The 19,675-nt window shown below is 41.7% G+C and overlaps 1 protein-coding gene across 13 annotated transcripts in view; it reads left to right on the forward strand.

Annotated features, from left to right (window-relative positions):
• Nucleotides 1-19,675, forward strand: part of LOC124280933 (myosin heavy chain, striated muscle-like) — a 36,048-nt gene that overhangs the window by 1,875 nt on the left and 14,498 nt on the right. For 3 of the 13 annotated variants that reach the window (XM_046716939.1, XM_046716928.1, XM_046716940.1), the window contains exons 3-23: nucleotides 633-789; nucleotides 1,383-1,410; nucleotides 2,314-2,434; nucleotides 5,611-5,706; nucleotides 7,843-7,906; nucleotides 8,256-8,354; nucleotides 8,724-8,827; nucleotides 9,302-9,434; nucleotides 11,180-11,298; nucleotides 11,691-11,840; nucleotides 12,521-12,691; nucleotides 12,784-12,963; nucleotides 13,462-13,588; nucleotides 14,799-14,860; nucleotides 16,055-16,142; nucleotides 16,584-16,701; nucleotides 16,923-17,180; nucleotides 17,353-17,818; nucleotides 17,999-18,208; nucleotides 18,376-18,521; nucleotides 18,975-19,065. In XM_046716939.1, coding sequence (XP_046572895.1) covers nucleotides 633-789; nucleotides 1,383-1,410; nucleotides 2,314-2,434; nucleotides 5,611-5,706; nucleotides 7,843-7,906; nucleotides 8,256-8,354; nucleotides 8,724-8,827; nucleotides 9,302-9,434; nucleotides 11,180-11,298; nucleotides 11,691-11,840; nucleotides 12,521-12,691; nucleotides 12,784-12,963; nucleotides 13,462-13,588; nucleotides 14,799-14,860; nucleotides 16,055-16,142; nucleotides 16,584-16,701; nucleotides 16,923-17,180; nucleotides 17,353-17,818; nucleotides 17,999-18,208; nucleotides 18,376-18,521; nucleotides 18,975-19,065 — 2,988 coding nt within the window. Of the gene's footprint in view, nucleotides 1-632; nucleotides 790-1,382; nucleotides 1,411-2,313; nucleotides 2,435-2,949; nucleotides 3,062-4,300; nucleotides 4,394-4,736; nucleotides 4,830-5,610; nucleotides 5,707-6,548; nucleotides 6,645-7,842; nucleotides 7,907-8,255; nucleotides 8,355-8,723; nucleotides 8,828-9,301; nucleotides 9,435-11,179; nucleotides 11,299-11,690; nucleotides 11,841-12,520; nucleotides 12,692-12,783; nucleotides 12,964-13,461; nucleotides 13,589-14,798; nucleotides 14,861-15,065; nucleotides 15,122-16,054; nucleotides 16,143-16,583; nucleotides 16,702-16,922; nucleotides 17,181-17,352; nucleotides 17,819-17,998; nucleotides 18,209-18,375; nucleotides 18,522-18,974; nucleotides 19,066-19,675 lie in introns of all 13 variants that reach the window. The other 10 variants (XM_046716927.1, XM_046716929.1, XM_046716933.1 and 7 more) reach the window with 10 other exon arrangements.

Genomic DNA, 19,675 nt, shown 5'->3' on the forward strand with positions numbered 1-19,675 from the left:
TCGTTAGGATAAATATGAAACTTTTCGAAAAGAGATGTTGACAGCATTTAGAAGATGTAGCCCGAGGAAGACCGTCCAATATGTAAATGGAAAAAGGTGGATCGCTCTGTGATTTGACGAAAGTTAAAATATACTCAATATTTATGATTTCGTTACATACTGATCGATAATGAATTGGCCTCATGATCGTGTAATATGGTGGTGTAATGAGGTAGGGTATTCAAAAGAATTCAGTTTCCAATAAAACTAACACCCACCCCACCCCACCCATCCCCCCTTTAATTAGTGAGTGAGTGAGTGAGTTTAGTTTTACGCCGCACTCGGCAATATTCCAGCTATATGGCGGCGGTCTGTAAATAATCGAGTCTGTACCAGACAATCCAGTGATCAACAGCATGAGCATCGATCTGCGCAATTGGGAACCGATGACATGTGTCAATTTAATTAGTGAAGACAAACCGTGAAGGTACAATGGTGACACCAGATGTGGGTGAAACTATAAAGCGTGTGGTACTACTTTAATATGTAGGCGTGTTCCTTACATATAACCGATGTTGTAAATGTAAAATGTATCCCAATTTTATCCCATTCCCCTACAGTTCTTTCTCCATTGTGATGTTTATTTACTTCAGACCTACTCCGGCCTCTTCTGTGTCGCCATCAACCCCTACCGGCGCCTCCCCATCTACACATCCAGGATTATTGAGAAGTTCAGGGGCAAACGAAGGGTGGAGATGCCTCCCCACTTGTTCTCCGTCGCTGACAACGCCTACCAGTACATGTTGCAAGGTACTTAGGGACACGCACACGCACGCACGTACACACACACATATGTATGATTGTAGCGATAGGACATGATTACCTGATTACCTTTGGGCTATCCAACTTCACTTGTGTTTTTGTGAGAATCATGCGGACCATCCAAAGATCGCACTGAGAATAATATTTGGATCGGAACCAATCGGGCCTGGAAGCTAAGGGACATAACTCATTGTGGCGAGTTGTAACCCTAAGACCATTGTTACCACTGAAACTATATACACATCGGCAGTGTCAGAGATGTCTATCACTTCATCACATACATTCCTGTTCGATAACCCATTACACCCAACTACGAACCAATACAAGACATGTTTCTACAATTGTTATCACCGTGATGACATGCCGACATTGACACATTACCTACCCAGGTCACCGTTCCTTGTGGATTGACTTAACATGATATTGATTGTAATATGGAGTTTACTATACTGCTACACGTTCACTCACCTTCAAGTAACTATCGGAGAAACATGGAACTGTACTGCTGTACTCCGGGCTAGATAAAGGTATATTGGAGATACAACTTGGGTAACGACTGAATGCTATACATTTGTCCACAGATCGTGAGAACCAGTCCATGTTGATCACGTGAGTACTCTCGAACACGATTTACTTCCTCATATCCTTCATATCTTACCCAATGTGTGAAGTTTAACCAGCAATTTATCCACTCCTAATAATATTTGCCGCACATATCAGTTTAAATGCATGATAGACTATAAGAACACGAAATACAGCAATATTTTAACAAGCATGCCCCCACATAACGAGAGTATCTAGTGATCTAGTCTGTTTTAAAGATACACTTAGAATTCCTCACGTGTGAACTTTAAAACGTGTGTTTATGAATTTCTGTAAACGTCTTCTTAGATAGAAACCTCTCCACTGCACATGCCCCCATTTCTGTAGTATTAGAACAACACCCAGCTTGTGTACAAACATGGTAGGTCCCTGTGGTGGTTCATCCTCGGTTATCAAGGTGTTAAATCTCCATTCTATTGTGATAAATACCAAGAAACCATTCACCACCATCCGTGTCTCAGGCTCGAAAAACACGACGCTTATAAGAGACTCCAAGCACATAAGACGACAGAAACACGCGTGGGTATCACGTCCTCGGACTTACTTGCCGTGTAACAGACAACCGGAACGCCTTGTCGTGTAAGACCTTCCCTCTCCTGTCTTAACAAGGGTCACAACTTTTTCTGGTTAAATGTTATCAACGTCTTCAGAATCGACTATACATATATCGCTCAGGCTAAGCGTCTACACCATTGAAGATCTACTGCGAACTCGAGTACAAGCGAAGCAATTTGCCTTTGTGCTGATTTCAGGCTCACTGTTAGTCTACCCTAAGTGAATGGTGGTGAAAGGGTATTTATTTAGAAAGAATTGAGATTTAATGTTTTCATTTTTGATAATCGAAGATGAAGCCATGGTACGTTCCTGTTGTGTTGTGTTTTATTGATGTTTGATAATTATTTTGGCTAGTGGTGAATCGGGAGCCGGAAAAACTGAGAGTACGAAGAAAGTGATAATGTATTTTGCTCGAGTGGCAGCTAATGTTCACCGAGAGGGTGGTAAAGGGCCCAAGCAACAAGATGACCTTTATGTAAGTCTTTATGGTATATTGCTTCAAGTATATACATGCTTTGTGCAATCCTGCATAATCGTACCATTGATGTACATCGCAGTACCAAGGATTCAGAGAAATGATAAAGTACCCTTTGGTTAAAGATTCCTTTCCGTGTCTATAGCCGGCAATCAATATAAAAGCAGAAAAATACTTTTCTATAATTAATCTATTATTGATCGGTCCAATATATAAACAACCGAACCATTTATTAAAGTTAGACAATGACCTTGGACTATCTGTGATCTATCAACGGTACCGTTATATAGGATCATATTCATTAGCAACATGTTAAACTGCATCTTCCAACATCAGTGACAGGAACATCGGTGAACATTTTGGCCGTCAGTGGTTAGGCCATTATTCGTCTTGTGAACATAAATACACTCCGCTGGAAGATGTAGTTAACATACTGTTTTGACTCTCTTGGGATGGAGAGTGAGATATAGATATGAATAATATAAACAGAACGATTCTGATCCTGTTCTGCGCAGTGGCGAGTCTGGAGCTGGTAAGACTGAGAATACCAAGAAGGTTATCCAATATCTGGCTATGGTTGCCGGAGGGTCAAAAGACACCAAGGAAAAAGACGAAACTGACAAGAAGGTAGCAAAGTAAATCCTGTGTGCGCATGCTCCCGATGACGTCATAGAATCCACCTCTCACTCTATCTTCCAGCTACGTCTAATATGTGTGGTTTCTTCAAGACACTATTGTCTCCTGGAATTGTTTATAACATGTATTTTAGTGATGTTAAAACAGGTGAATGCTTGTTTGATCAAATGTCATCAGCACCTTACCATTGACAGTTATATATTCAGTTATCTACAAATCTTTCAAGTAAAGAATGCATGGAGTTTTACTTTCACACAAGTCTTCTAGTCACCAAACTCCCTCTTCCTGTAGTACCACACTCGACTGGACCTGCTGTGCTCATGTTTCTATTAGTACCAGTAACCATGACGACGTCATCACTCAAATGTTTAACTCTTTGATGCTGCTGAACAAAGGCAAATATTTCATCTTCCTTCTCTCTTGGAACTCATGAGTGACACAGGACCGAACCAGAACATGAATTTTGAGCTTGATAAATACACGAATGAAATCTTTTCATCATTTAGGGATCTTTTTTCTTTGACTTTGTTCAGCATTTTAATCCTTTCTTTCCAGCGAACTCAGTCAAAGTATTTTGATACTTCAAAGTAATTGTGATCGATATTGATATCAAAATGCATTGACTGTTTCACAAAATATCGATGATCTATAAGACGTTCTTTTGTAAGGTATTATATATAATCATTTGCAAGACCATATAAAGCTTAAATTTCAATAACCTTTTCGCATAATTCATTCATCAAATGTTTAATATATATGTATGTATGTATGTATGTATATGCATATAGTACTTATGATCTCATAGAATTGGTTTTCTACTTCTTTGCAATTTGTGAACACAGGACATGTATTACACAGTTCATACTTCTTCTTTTATCCCGCCCTTTTAATAATCTACCAAACGCCATCCGTCCATTTAATAAAACACCCAAAACGTCTTACCTACCTACTCCTTGGCTCATAACAAAATAAAATACATTAAAAACCACCCCAAATCCCCAAACAACCACCTCGAACACATCCAAACCCAATACCCGTCCGAACCTATACTCCTGTATAAAAACCCTGAATCTTCCACCTTAAAAACCCCAAACCCGACCTAACTTCTACCCCCTTATGAAAAAAACCCTCCCAAACAACAAAACCAACCATTCGCCCTGTACCTAAACCCTATGATTCCCTGTCTAACATATGACCTGCCCCTTCCAAAACAATTTCCCCCCCAAACAGGGTACGCTGGAGGATCAGATCGTGCAAGCTAACCCTGTCCTTGAGGCCTACGGTAACGCCAAGACCACCCGTAACAACAACTCCTCCAGATTCGTAAGTTAAGAGTGAGACCAACCTACTGCCCTGGTCCACTCAGGTGACACCAACCGAACCCCTAATCTCATTTCTCCAATTCTAACACACTTTGCCCTAAAAATGTGTTATAGCCCAGCCCATACTCAACCAACCCTTCCCCTTATGCAGCCCCTAATCACCAGGTACCCTTACCAGGCCCAGAATGTCCATCAACACCCCATGGTACATATAGCCAGTCTAACACATAGCCAGTCTTCATAATGACACCAGCCAACCCTTGCACTTCAATGAATAGGTCATTACTGATTTTTCCACCCTTCCTTTTTTACCCTTCCATTTTCCGTATTGTGTCGGGTATCAGGGATCACTGGAGGACCAAATTATCCAGGCCAACCCCGTACTCGAGGCGTACGGTAACGCCAAGACCACCCGTAATAACAACTCCTCCCGATTCGTGAGTACCGTACCCCCTCTAGTTATAGCCCGGAGAGATCTTCATGACGCGTGTTTAACCCTTCCTCCGAAGAATCCCCACAACTCCTATCTCCTCCTCCTAATGTACTAATGTAGGAATCATAGCGTTAGAACCTAGGATGAAAGTGTCATCACAAGCTCACCAACTCTGAAACTCTCCAACCTCAATCCCACTTTTAATGTGCTAATGGTTTTGTTGTTCCGTTGATGTATGTCCAAACGAATCCTGATATTGAACCTCTCACCGCACAACCTCCTCAACTGAATCCCTCTCACCATTTTCCTCTTCTTGGTCTTTCCCACTGTTTCTGATTTTCTTGTGCCGTCTGTGCGTTTAAAGGAATCTTAGCAATAGCAACTCTCACCTCGGATGAAAGTGCCATAACAACCCAATGAAAACCCATCATCATGCACCAGTGAACTAAGTGAATGAGTTTGAGAAATACATGTGTGAAACTCCTTTAACATTTCTCGCCGCAGTCTAGCAAACCCTCACTCTACCCCACATACCCCATGCACTAAAACCTTCCTAAACAAGTCACCAAAATACCCGAGTATTATATCCTCTAACCTCTGATAAAAACCCCCACAACCCTCTGGTAAAGAATCCTCTCACACCCAGCGCCTGGATTGGCCAATCTATTGCTTGCAATAGATTCGTACAATCAAGAAGGCCCTGGTTACCTACCCTATAAGCTCCTTAAGGTCGTTACTCCAGACGCCTTAAATTGTACCTTACCTTTTCCTGCATGTACCTGAAGATTGGATCACTCGAGGATCAAATTATTCAGGCCAACCCGGTCTTGGAAGCTTATGGTAATGCAAAGACCACCCGTAATAACAACTCCTCTCGATTCGTAAGTACCCTGTACAGATTCCCATGCTTGTCACCTCACGGAGCACATCTAATACAGATAGACTCTAAACATAGTTGACCCTAGATGACCTCCAAAACAGATGACTTACGAACCTCACGGACACCCATGTGCCTTGTCATGGAGCCCTGGTTTTATGGTCAGTTGTTTGAATAAAGGTCAGTAGTTACCTTTGTCCTTTGTAGACTAATACCCTGTTCGAATGTCCCTCTAAACATGTGTGCAGTAGAAAGGGACGGACATATTTACCCTAATGCACAGTTCCGATCCTTCAACTCAACACGGCGTGCATAGTGCTTATTCCATCTCCTACCTCTTCTTTGCTTTTGAATTTTCCTGTCAAAATCTGTTTTCTTATTCTTCCTTTTCTCTCTCTCTTACCAAATCTTTTTTCACAACCAAGTCAAACAAAAGTTATCTCCCTTTGATTGTGCGCGTGCCCTTCACCTTCCCCTACAATGATAACCCACATTGCCAGTGCTTCAGATTTATTTGAATCTGTTTTTAAATATAGCAGTCCCTTTGTGGAACGAAGGACGGCGTTTCAGAAATATATTCACAAAGAACCTTTTATTGAAAATGGAGGATTATGTAAAAGACCCGATGTCCCAGTCAATCTGAAGCACTGCATCAAACACCAAAATTCCATCTGACAAACCGTGTGTGAATTAGTTTTGGAGTTTCCTCACAACCGCACACCAAGCACCTTGTTGAGGTAGCTACAGGTACTAACTAACACAGATCCCTTCTGGGTATGTAGACAGTATGCACAGAACACTAATCCTTCATCTTGCCTCCTTCCCGTGTGTGCTTGGCGCCGACAGGTTGGCAACCTTGAGGACCAAATCATCGAAGCTAACCCAGTTTTGGAAGCTTTTGGTAATGCCAAGACGGTTCGCAATAACAACTCCTCAAGATTTGTAAGTATCGTTGGTGATGAGAAACCATGAATCAGTGGAAATATTTTCATATATTTATACTTTCATGGACATAAGGGGTTCTGAATTTTTTTCGGCTCTCGTACAGTATTAACTGTTAAATAACTCATACTTCAAAAGTCAAAACTAGTTTCTTTTGCCTTTCCGAAAATGAAGTTATTCGTTGATAGTGGAGTCTTCATGTAGTAGAGACGTCAAAGATGCATGTAGGCCCTGTTTGATGTCATTCAAAATTCAAAAAATGTCTTTTTCAAGTGTTTGAAACGCTTTTCTTGAATCATATCCTACACTAAGCGAGGCGACTGCAGATTATTTGTGTCGAATGTCTCGGCATCGAGTGGTACTGCGTTCAGCCATAGTGACTCATCTTGGCGTATAGCACCCCTTGATGTTCGCAACAATTGAAGATCACTATACCTGTATATAGAACCGTGCAAAGTGTTCCTTTAGTGGAAACATGTTATGGGTGCACATACACACGTGTGTGCGAGTTACCACTTGCTCTCCTGGTAGATAGGCTCATTACGAGCGATGTTACCTGTTTATTGCAAAACCGACTCCTTTTGTGACCAACCTGCATGTTGTGCGTAAACAATCTCCTCCTAACCATTGGTATCGTCGTCACCACCTTGTATATTTATCATTACTTCGTGACATCATGGTCGTGCGGGTAAGTACGCTGTAGCGTCCCCATGAGAACTTCTGGGTAGAATAGTTCCCGTGCTCCACGTTTGAAGCTGGAGGCGACTAATGAGATTCAGGTGGTTTCAGAGTGACCTAGCTGATTGTTGTCACGGTGCCCTCAGCTGGAGTCGTTGCTCATGTCATCAACCAATGGTCGGTTGAATCAGTCATTGACAGGCTGCCGTGAAAGAGGTGGAACATTGCTGACTGGAGTGTACCAAGCCTGCTTGATCAGAGTCAAATAACATTGATTTATAATACAAAAGTATCAGTTATACGAATAGCAATCGCATTTTATTCCGTAGTTATTTTTAATTCTATACGTAAAATTAGATATCGAGGACATATTCATATCTATCACTTTCAAATCGTAAATAAATGGTGAAAAGTTCAATAATATTATAGGTGTGTATTGTATGGTGATACTATATCATTCCTTTTGTTCATTCTCTACCTCTATTTGTCGGATATGTGAATATATTTTCTGCATCTGTAGGGTAAGTTCATCCGTATCCATTTCGGTACCCAAGGAAAGATCGCCGGTGCTGATATTGAAACATGTAAGTTGTCATTAAGTTCGATAATCGAAATTTTCAGTAGGTGAGGTTGATGTTTTTTTCACCGCCAGGTATCAATGTATGGCTTGAATGAATATAGTTTGACACTTTCGAAATGGCAGTGATCTATTTTGAAGTGACAGATGAAATAAATAATCTCAAAAACAGGAATTGAAAGTACGAAGAAGCCCTTTACGATTAATTCAGCAATTTCCTATAAAACATTGTCGCGTTACAGTTTTAAAATATTAACATGTTAAAGATATAAAATTGGTGTTTAAATTTCCTTTTGTGTACAGTTATGTATATATCCCATGGGCCTGGAGTATATGATATGTTAATCTTCTGCCAGACCTACTGGAGAAATCTCGCGTGACCTTCCAACAGCCCGCGGAGAGGAACTACCACATCTTCTACCAGCTCCTGTCTGATGCCATCCCAAAGCTCCACGGTAAATAAATATACACACAGTGGAATCGCCGGTCTGCCCTTAGGGTCCACAGGGTATCTGTGTTAAAGAAGTCACATTGCAAGGATTGTCATTTTGAAGCCATCTTTATATATTGATTGGTTTCCTGTAAAATTCAAAACATTTAGGATTCTTATATCTAAAAGAAAGACAACAGGTTAAAACTTGCATGTTTCAATGTATATTTTTCTGAAAAAGGAAATTGGAATGATGATCAACATAAAAAAACGAAATATAACTTTTTCTAATTCTCAATTTTACAGATTGATAGATTCGTAAATATTGTTAACGATGTTTTGGATATGGTTGTTTCCAATGCCTTTGATATCCCCCCCTTCATACTGTGTTCAGAGAAGCTGCTGTCACCCTGTGACCCCGCCCTGTACTACTTCATCAACCAGGGCGCCCTCACCGTAGACGGTATCGATGACGTAGAGGAAATGAAGATGACAGACGTAAGTATATAATTAATTCAAAACATAAACACACGGAAAAGTGCATACGTAAATTTCTCATTACACTGATTCGGACGAGTTGTGATAATTGAATTGGTAGTGGTATATTAAGAGTCAGGTGAAAGGAGAGTTGACTCAGGCGAATCGATGTTAATAGGTGGACAGTCGAGGCTCTAGCCTCGCAAAGGATGCGTCATTCGGTAAAGAATATGGGACCCACTATGTCTGTTACCCTTGTTTTTGTCAGCACACAACCCGTGGGTGTTAAGTTATAAACAATACGACCTGCGTCACCTTGAACCGCTGTGGTTTCATTGAGACGTCCAGTGTAACCATTCAACAGGTGCCTTTGTAGACGATGAACGTCGGGGAACGTCTGGATATTTGACAAACTAGAACAACATGTGACTGATACGTGAAACATACAATGCGTGAGGACAGCCATGTTTTTACACCATGTATGTATATGCTTAGGTCGCCTTCGATGTGTTGGGTTTCACCGTGGAGGAGAAGACCAGTATGTACAAAGGTACTGGCGCCATCCTGCACTTTGGTGAGATGAAGTTCAAGCAGAGAGGCGAGCAGGCCGAGGCTGATGGAACTGCTGGTGAGTGAGTCAGTCAGTCAGTGAGTGAGTGAGTCGTGTTCAGGGCAAGGTAGTCTTTCTTGAGGAAACCCACCATAGCCTTATCAAATTGTTACTCAAGAAGTCATAAGTGTATCATACATTGACTTTCCTTTTCTATGTACAGTAAAGTATTATTCACAGTGTTGTCATGCCATTAACCTACCATATACAGCACTCTGATATGACTGGAGTGCCACTCAACTGCTAAAACCGTTGGTTAAATCTCCAGCATCTGCTAGATATGTTTACAATAGGTTTGTGCACAGAGTTACATCAGATCATGCCGTCGTTTCTAATTGCTTAGTGAATCAATGGAAATGAAAATCAGATATGAAAGGTTTATGTTTTAGTAATGATGTCCTAGTTTAGCCGACGATTGGACGTTTGGTATTGTCGTGAGTGGTGTGCCTGTGTGATATTGTGATTCTAGTGCACTATGTGTGTTGTGATAGAACAGTTTTATCCTCTATATCATATGTCAAGACATTCATGTGTTTACGCTTTAAATATGCATGTTTCTACAGATATCGATGTGATGCTTATTTCAGCTATGAACATTTTGTGGTCATCCTTCCACCACTTCGACTCAGTATGTCTACCTCACTCTCATCCCTGCACCTCCCCTTTCTGCCTCGTGAACTTTTTTACAGGACCCGGAACACCCGTTTCATCCGTCTCACAACACAGGAGATACATACATGTTCACCCACTAACATCCATCTACACACTGGCATTAAACTACATTATGTTTCCTCTCTCTTTCCTAATACTTTTTTCAACAAACTCTCTTTCACATTATTTTTAATTCCGACTGATACCTAACCAATCTTCTGCCATGGTTGATTGAGCCATGACTGTGTGATTCTACCTCAACATGTCACCACCAACAGCCACTCAACAACTAACTTTTAGTGAAGCAAACTATCAGTGTATATGATTGTGTTATCTTTACCAGCAGAGAGGGTGAAAATGCATAGACCTTCAGACTACGGCACAGAACACACGAGGTGTACCATCAGAGGCAGTGCTTCTCGGAACAGGTGTACTTCCTATGGCCTGGTTTTCCCCTCGTTTATCACTCTGCACGTACCCTCCACGTTTGTCCCCCATCCACACGCCCATTCATTCCCATGACAGGTCCTTTCTCTCATCTCAAGATCCTTTCATGAAAAGCACCTGTTTGCTTTTCCTGAACCAAACACTAACGTTGTGGACATTCCAATAACATCTGGCGTGACACCCACTGCCATGCTCCTGTTTCAGCATCGCTGAAGTCTAATGGTTTCAGCTTACTGATACGTCCATTAAAATCTAATTTCGAATTTAACAACTCCACTTTTATACTAATTTGTTTCAAAGATTTCATTAAAACATAACACATTTTTATTGATGGGTTAGACGTAAAACGTGTGTCCATATAAATTTCAAGACTACTCCCACAATATATTTGAATCGACAGTTCAGTATATGTATACGAAAAAACCCAATAAGACAGTGCAGAGATTCTTTGCTGCGACATTGCTATAATCTAGAAACATGCTCTCTTATTTATCATTGTTTCCCATGATGCATTGGGTAAATGCGTAATTGCACATAGCCTGCGGTTGCTAGAATTAGATGCATAGGTTTAGTTATTTTAGTTAGTATGTGTTAGCTTAGTCATTATCGTATAGTAAGTTGCCAAATTTAGGACGTCACTGACATGGAGTTTTCTCCCTTTGCAGAGGTTGAGAAAGCTGCTTTCTTGCTCGGTGTCAACGCTGGTGACTTTGTCAAAGGTCTCCTGAAACCAAAGATCAAGGTCGGCAACGAATATGTGACCCAAGGTCGTACCAAGGATCAGGTAAATACACCACAACCATGGTTCTAAAAGTGTATGTCACACAGTGAAATCCCTGTCATTAGACCGAAACAAGACAATCGGGACCATAGTTCTTGACGACCAACACACAAGAATATCCACCCAATCTAACATTGTTCACCTCGCACGGTTGACTATCTGTAGGATTCCTCTGAAAACACCAGTGAATGGATACTACATTTAATGTACCACTTACAAACATTAAAGGCCATTTCTATTCCTGTATTTATAAAGCACCATCAAATCGTGACGATACCAGGTGTTCCCCGAAGGTGAACGTATCCTGCCACGTCCTATTTGTCACACGGAGCCAAGTTTATCATAGTGACATAAGTGTTTGGCAGCCTTGTGTAACTAAACCTGTTTCTTTATAGGTGGTTTACTCCGTCGCTGCCCTGGCCAAGTCCCTATACGATCGTATGTTCTTGTGGCTGGTCAAGAGAGTCAACAAAACTCTGGACACCAAGAAACCAAGACAGTTCTTCATTGGTGTACTGGATATTGCTGGCTTCGAGATCTTCGACGTAAGTATTCACATCTTGCTTTATAATTAATAGCATAGCACAACCTACATCCGTGAAGGTCCATGTGTGGATTGGTCTTCAGCAGTCTATTTTATTCAATGCGATTCACGGGATCGGATGCTCAGAATCGCTGGCTAGGTTGGTGCATTTGGTAATATCAGTCACTAGACTGTCTGGTCGTGGCTCAGTTGTTTCTGGGTGCTGTCAAATAGCTGTAATATTGCTGAGTAGGAAGGACCAGCCCTGCCTGCACCCAAGAACTTGGGGACAGAAATGGTAATCAGGCTCGTTGACTCGTCTTATCGTACACTCCGTGCTGTGGGGAGCTTCCCATGACATCAATCACAGGTTTGTCGATACTACCTTGATATAATGAGTATTGCTTAGTGCGACGTTTAGTAAAAAACCTGCCATTTCACTCCGTTATGATCCAACCATTGGTTAACAAAACAGATACTTCTATGGATAAAAATATTATGTGTTCAATATGTGACATGTAATAAGGAGGTTGTATATCCATAGAACTATCTCCCTTGTTATTACACCAACTTCTAAATGCCGCTCAAAGCAGACAACCATTTTGTTTCCCCGGTTATGTTTGGAAATTGTCCCAGACACCTTAAACATCCACTAACTCTTCAGAGTCTGTCATGGCTAACTAACTCACACGTCTTATACAGTTCAACAGCTTCGAGCAGCTGTGCATCAACTACACCAACGAGCGTCTGCAGCAGTTCTTCAACCACCACATGTTCATCCTGGAGCAGGAGGAATACAAGAAGGAAAACATCCAGTGGGAGTTCATTGACTTCGGTATGGACTTGCAGGCCTGCATCGATCTCATTGAAAAGGTACGAAAGCATGTACATATCAATGACGTGAACTTTCCAGGATGAATACAGAAATGTTTTTCAGATGTATTGAGTCAATTTTCCCTTTACAGCCTATGGGTCTGTTGTCCATCCTTGAAGAGGAGTGCATGTTCCCCAAGGCTTCTGACAAGACCTTCAAGGACAAGCTGTTCACCAACCACATGGGCAAATCACCTAACTTTGGCAAGCCTGTGAAGGGAATGAAGGGTGCCACTGATGCCCACTTTGCCCTGAAGCACTACGCTGGCACAGTAAGTAAATCCACTAAATACATTATTACTCTAACATAAGGCTGTCGGTTCAGTTCCCGGATTATTCCTGTCGACACTATATATGTGCTAATGGGTTTCGCCAAAATGGTGAACGAATACGACCGCTACCACTTTCGGCTTTCTTCATACATCAAGCTGACAGACCCTGATATAACTGGGATGTAGTTCAATCACTGTCATTCATAAGAAGGGCTATTGGTCTTGAAGCTTAGGTCTTATACACGCGGACGACCTTGATTCGATTCCCCCACATTGAAGAAATATAATGGTGTGTCTCGTAGCGGTACCGAACACGTTAGTCTTGGGTTCGAATCCATTATTCATTTGAGTTTTGGAGTTTTGGTCTGTCATTTGGCAGCATCAGTGCTCGGTCATTTCTCCATTGAGATGAACATGCACATCATCACTAAAGGCTTGGCCATACATCAGAACACGTTATGGTGTCGATACATCCATCGCACATATTCCTCATTACAGGTGCCCTACAACATCAACGGATGGCTTGAGAAGAACAAGGATCCCCTTAACGAAACTGTCGTGGAGTTGCTATCTCACTCCAAGGAAGCCATGGTTCAGACCTTGTTTGCTATTCCCGAAGTGCCAGGTAAGACCACGAGATCCTAAAGCACATAATATACCACGTCAACGCCAGAGAATAGTCAGTCTGCGAAAACAGACTCCACTGGACATAAAGGGCGAGATAGCGGTGGAAATTAGCGGTGAAACACTGAACATTTGTAACATACACTCTGTATGAAAACCCCAAGTGTCTGTAGATTTTGCCTGACGCGGAACAACGGTACATCTGCCTTATGGCGGCGTCTCGACCAGACAATCTACTGTCATGTTATCAAAGATTTAAAGGTTACGTTTTATCCACCTCAAATTCAAAGTCATGTTAAGTTAGAAGTGGTTTATTACTCAGACAGCTTTTGGCGAACACCTGGTGGTATCACTGATCACCGGTAGTGTGCTTGTTACAGCCAATACAATCTGTTCCGGCAGATAATCGAGGCTAGTTATTCTACTAGCCGACATTATTTTCAGATCCACAAACTAAGTAACCGTTGTTCGAATTCTGAGTGAAGATCAGTCGTTAGTGCCATGGGTTGCTACTCGAACTAGGATTGGTTGGAATCGCTTGTCTGAGTGTGTGTCAGCTGACCTTCTTCAAAGGATGATGGCCGTGCTAGCAACAACTACTGCTCTGTCTGTCCAAGATTAATTATATGTTTTTGTTGATTGCAGCGTAAAACCGCAGAAGTAGAAGTAGTTAAGGGAAGAATTCATTTCTGATAAAATACAACTATTTCTTGCATATTTCGACATTGAAATATGAATCAATTAAAGTGAATATTGGCAGATATATGAAACCAAGCGTCTTCTCCAGTAACCAACAACAGCTATGTTCATGTTGACACAGACCCGTGAAGGTCCGGGTTAGAATGAACCTTCAGTAACCCATGCTTGTCGTAAGAGGCGACGAACAGGATCGGGTGGTCAGGCTCGCTGGCTTGGTTGACACATGTCATCGGTTCCCAATTGCGCAGATCGATGCTCATGCTGTTGATCACTGGATTGTCTGGTCCAGACTCGATTATTTACAGACCGCCGCCATATAGCTGGAATATTGCCGAGTGCGGCGTAAAACTAAACTCACTCACTCACTCATGTTGACATAAAATGGTAAATGTAATAAGTGCCAATAACATATATTCTAGTTGAGAAGGTTTAAAAGCCGTCTTTGGGGTATTTTGTATTCTTCATTAAGTTCCAGTAACACAAGCTGCTATGTGATTTGCTTGATTTTTAAGTTGAAGCTCCCAAACACAGAAAGAAGGGTTCAAGCTTCATGACGGTGTCGTACATGCACAGGGTAGGACTTTCACCGAATGCGAAGTCCCTATTTTTCAAAACAGATATTTCTTCTGGATTTGTTCCATATTTGTTTTGAGAAAATATGGACCTCGTATGTACTGTATGGTCTGAAGAATATGTTCAAAACCAGGATATATTTTAGGTCCATACGTCTGTATTGTTTTGTATTATCATGGATGTAATGTATTCACTTTGACATTCAGAGGGTGGCAAGAAAAAGAAGAGTTCAGCTTTCCAGACTATCAGTGCAACACACAGGGTATAATTCAGTGACATGTTTGCTATAGGTAGAAGCGTGGTGACCCCGTCGGGACTTCTCTACCCAGTCTGCATGCCATCCCTCTAGAAACGGTTGCTCCTTCACACAGTTGCGGAACCTGAATAAAAAATAACACTTCTTCCTGTTTCTTAACCCCCAATGATCTTACATTCCCAGTGGAACTTCACCAGAACTATAGCTAGCTAGCTACATGCTAGGTTAGAGCACATGAAACCTCACACGCTCCTTCTTCACATAGACCAAGTCTCTGGCAGTGTTCATGCCTCCTGCCCAGGTGCCCCAGTGTGACGTTTGTGTTAACTCTTTGAGATGTGTGAGCTTCTTGTTGATAACAACGCGTGACAACTTCACTGTTGACTCCAGTACCTCACAACCGTCACTTTCTCTGCATGTCTTCCTCCTTCCCTCTGCAACACGAAGCACGACGAGTGCTTTCCTCTTTAGTCTATTCATGGGACGGTGACAGTTTTCGTCATACTGAAGATTCGCAATCGACTTCCCACATGGATATGCTGTCTGAGGCCAAATCATGATCTCTACGTCTGAATATTGTTGAAATAATAACATAAGCGTCGCAAAAAGACATATTTACCTTCTTCACTGTTAAGTAATCCACTAGGTTCCAATCTTCTGCATCTCTCACTCTTTCTTCATCTCTTTCTGATGCAATGACCTTTCTCTAGAAGATTGTCCTCTTTTCTGTCTCTCTGTGTGAAAAAGTAAATGTAATTTCATTTATTATTTTATTTCTACCATAAAGAAAACGATAAGAACTAACGCCGGATTCAAGCATATATTTTAATCATGTTATCGATTATGACCTACAAGAATACAATGAAATAACCCATAGTAAAGTGTATGATATTATGTGTGCCGTTTCATCTGTATAAAACCTATGTTGTTCTGTAACAGGAGTCTCTGAACAAGCTGATGAAGAACCTGTACAGCACTCACCCTCACTTCGTGCGTTGTATCATCCCCAACGAGTTCAAGACTCCAGGTGAGATAAAACAACAAGGACCTGTGTCCACACCGCTATGTTCCTCTGTTGCCTTACACTCTCCCTTCACTGCGGACTCGCCGGTGGTATGTGCAAATCCGTCATCCATCCAGATGATGGTCTGTCAGCGCATGTAATGCCATTTGGGGTTTTCATCCAACATCAATCTCGTCTGCTTTTATCCAATTGAAAAAAAAACTGTTTAAAACTCACTTACTTCGAAAAAACCCGTATATATGTTATATCAATGGCAAAGCTCCACTAATAATGTATATTCTTACTCCAAACTTTTGGATACATGGATGCTGTCTTCATTTAAATGAAATGCAAATCTCTGGTGTCCATGATATTGAAAGAGATAATTCAAGCAAATTTGTTCACGTATTTAGAAGTTTTCTGATCCCTTCGCACACGCCTATATGGATTTCTTGTCATCACCAGGTCTGATTGACGCCCATCTCGTGCTCCACCAGCTCCAGTGTAACGGTGTACTTGAGGGTATCCGTATCTGTCGTAAGGGTTTCCCCAACAGAGTCATCTATTCCGAGTTCAAGCAGAGGTAAGGTTGGACCAGTCTCCTGTATTATGGGGTGAATACGTACATATATCATCAGTTCCCAAACAAACGTCGATAAAAAAAAGTTTTCTGTACAATCTTGCATAACAACTGTAGAATAACGACATTGAAAAGCTTGTTGAGCACTTGCTTGTACCCAAATATAACAGTACGATAGAGAATGAATACAGATTCTAGACCACTTTGTGTTTGGTACCATGTAGATACTCCATCTTGGCCCCCAATGCCATACCCCAAGGATTTGCTGACGGCAAAGTGTGCACTGAGAAGATTCTTGAAGCTCTTCAGATGGACAAAAATGAATACCGTTGTGGTCTTACAAAAGTATTCTTTAAAGCTGGTGTGCTGGGTTACCTTGAGGATCTCCGTGACGAGCGTCTGTCCGCCATTATCTCCATGTTCCAAGCCCACATCCGTGGATATCTGATGCGCAAGGCTTACAAGAAACTCCAGGACCAAAGGTAAATACATAGGATAAGACAAATGATCCTTATGACAAGGGAAAACCCTTAATGGACATTATCATTTATCCAACAATGGATTACTGCAATAACTTGGATGATGCAACATTAGACATGTGAACATGTCGTTATTAAGTAGCAGTATCAAATGGACAGTTGTTTCTTTTTCCAGAATTGGCCTCTCTGTGATTCAGAGGAACATCCGTAAGTGGCTGTCCATGAGGAACTGGCTCTGGTGGAAGCTGTACACCAAGGTCAAGCCCCTCCTTAACATTGCCCGTGCTGAGGACGACATGAAGAAGAAGGAAGAAGAACTGGAGAAGACCAAGGAAGAATTGTCTAGGGTTAGCCAGAGAGGAAAAGAACTTGAGGAGCAGAACGTCACCCTTCTTCAACAGAAGAACGACCTGTTCCTTCAACTACAGACTGAGCAGGACAGCTTGGCTGATGCCGAGGAGAAAATCGAGAAGTTGATTGGTCAGAAGGGAGACTTTGAACAGCAGTTAAAGGAACTCGAGGAACGACTCTTGGATGAAGAAGATGCAAATGCTGACGCGTCTGAGAGGAGGAAGAAGATGGAGGGCGAAATCGACGATCTCAAGAAAGACTGTGAAGAACTTGAAGGCAGTCTAGCAAAGGTAACGATAACTTCCCATTGTTTGCTTACTGCAATTATGTATCTACCCACTTTATTCGCTGTTTGATTTCTACTCTAAGCTAACTCGTAAAAATGATATTCTGAAAATGATTTCAGTGTTCCACTCACATATTATTCACTGTCATCTTGCCTTTATGCTCAATGGAATGTTTCATGTTAGGCTGAACAAGATAAACAGACCAAAGACAACCAGATCAAGACACTCCAGGATGAGATGGCAGCTCAGGATGAACAGATCGCCAAGTTGAGCAAGGGCAAGAAGGATCTCGAGGAACTCCAGAAAAAGACAATGGCAGATCTTCAGGCTGAGGAAGACAAGGTCAACCATCTCAACAAACTCAAGCAGAAACTTGAATCAACGCTTGACGAGGTGAGAATAATTCCTTTGGGGCATCACGACTTTTATCCCAGTTCTCTTGTCTGTGGTGCCAATTGGACCGATATGCATTATGTTGTTCTAGTAACTGTTCTGATGACTGAAATAGTAACTTAAATCTGCACAGGGTCCATTGCTAAGGCCGTAGTGTTGTGTTATAGCTTGAAGATAACCTAGAACGAGAAAAGAAGGTGCGAGGTGATGTTGAGAAGGCCAAGAGGAAGGTAGAACAGGATCTGAAAATGACTCAAGAAACAGTAGAGGACCTGGAACGTGTCAAGCGAGAGCTTGAGGAGAATGTTAGAAGGTAGGGCTATGTGATAGTCTCACTGTCCTTATTTCCCTTACTGCGATGCCAAGTCTAAATTTGCCACATGCTCTGAATACCCTCTATCACTGGGTTTAATTGAACTACTTGTGTTTACCGCAATTTATTGTTTCAGAGACTAAGCTTTAGTTTAGATCGTGTTAAAATAGTGAAACCACAAAGTAGGACGTAGGTTCACCTGACATAAGGATTGAACCAGGTGATCAGCTACAGCTATCCGCTATACCTATTTATGTATGTCGCGATACGGACTTGGATGTGGCAATGTTGATGTAGCTCATCAAAGATCCCCAGTTTAGTGCGTTTACTCAGATATCTCGCTGTAACTCTGGATACCGTTTATGACATTACATTGCCAAAGTATTCCTGAAGGCGCCATAAAATCGCATGCCATCACGCACATGTAACAAAACGATGATTTATTCCTCCCAGGAAGGACATGGAAATCAGTGGTCTCAATTCTAAGCTGGAAGACGAACAGTCTCTAGTTGCTCAACTCCAGAGGAAGATCAAAGAACTACAGGTATACACACCAGCATACGCCTTCATCACCATTTCTAAACCCATTGTCATCATCCTATAATCACAACATCCCATTACAACACACATATCCACATGCTTTCACACCTCACTTCATCCTATTTGGTAAGTATGACCTCATTACTTCTAGCAGTTTTTTTCCCGGGGATATTGTGTGTGTGTGGTCTACGGATGGCGATGGATAATACTATAGCGTCGGTGCTGCGAAGCGGTGATCACAGGTGAGTCCACGATATATATGAATAAAGTTTGCTGTGCTACCTGAGTGTTCCTTGTTTCTTACCTCAATATATATGATTTAATATGTGTTTTCCACCCCGGGTATAGACCCTCACCGTGATCCATAGTTCCCGAGTAGCCCTTACTAAACTACATGAGCCCATTATATCACATGTCAGGTACGATACAGCTGACCAGGGGCGTGGTCGCCTACTCTCCATGTCACCTGCCCAACACCTGGTCATCGAGTGTGTTTCCCCGCTTCCATGTATAGATATACATATACTTATAGATAGACAAATTTGACTGCGTATTTATCGATTATCAACTTAATCTTCTCGGTCTACAGAAAATAGATTAATTCCCATTATTAA

This window comes from Haliotis rubra, unplaced genomic scaffold (genome assembly GCF_003918875.1).
Source record: "Haliotis rubra isolate DU_JTF1 unplaced genomic scaffold, ASM391887v1 Scf276, whole genome shotgun sequence".
NCBI lineage: Eukaryota > Metazoa > Mollusca > Gastropoda > Lepetellida > Haliotidae > Haliotis > Haliotis rubra.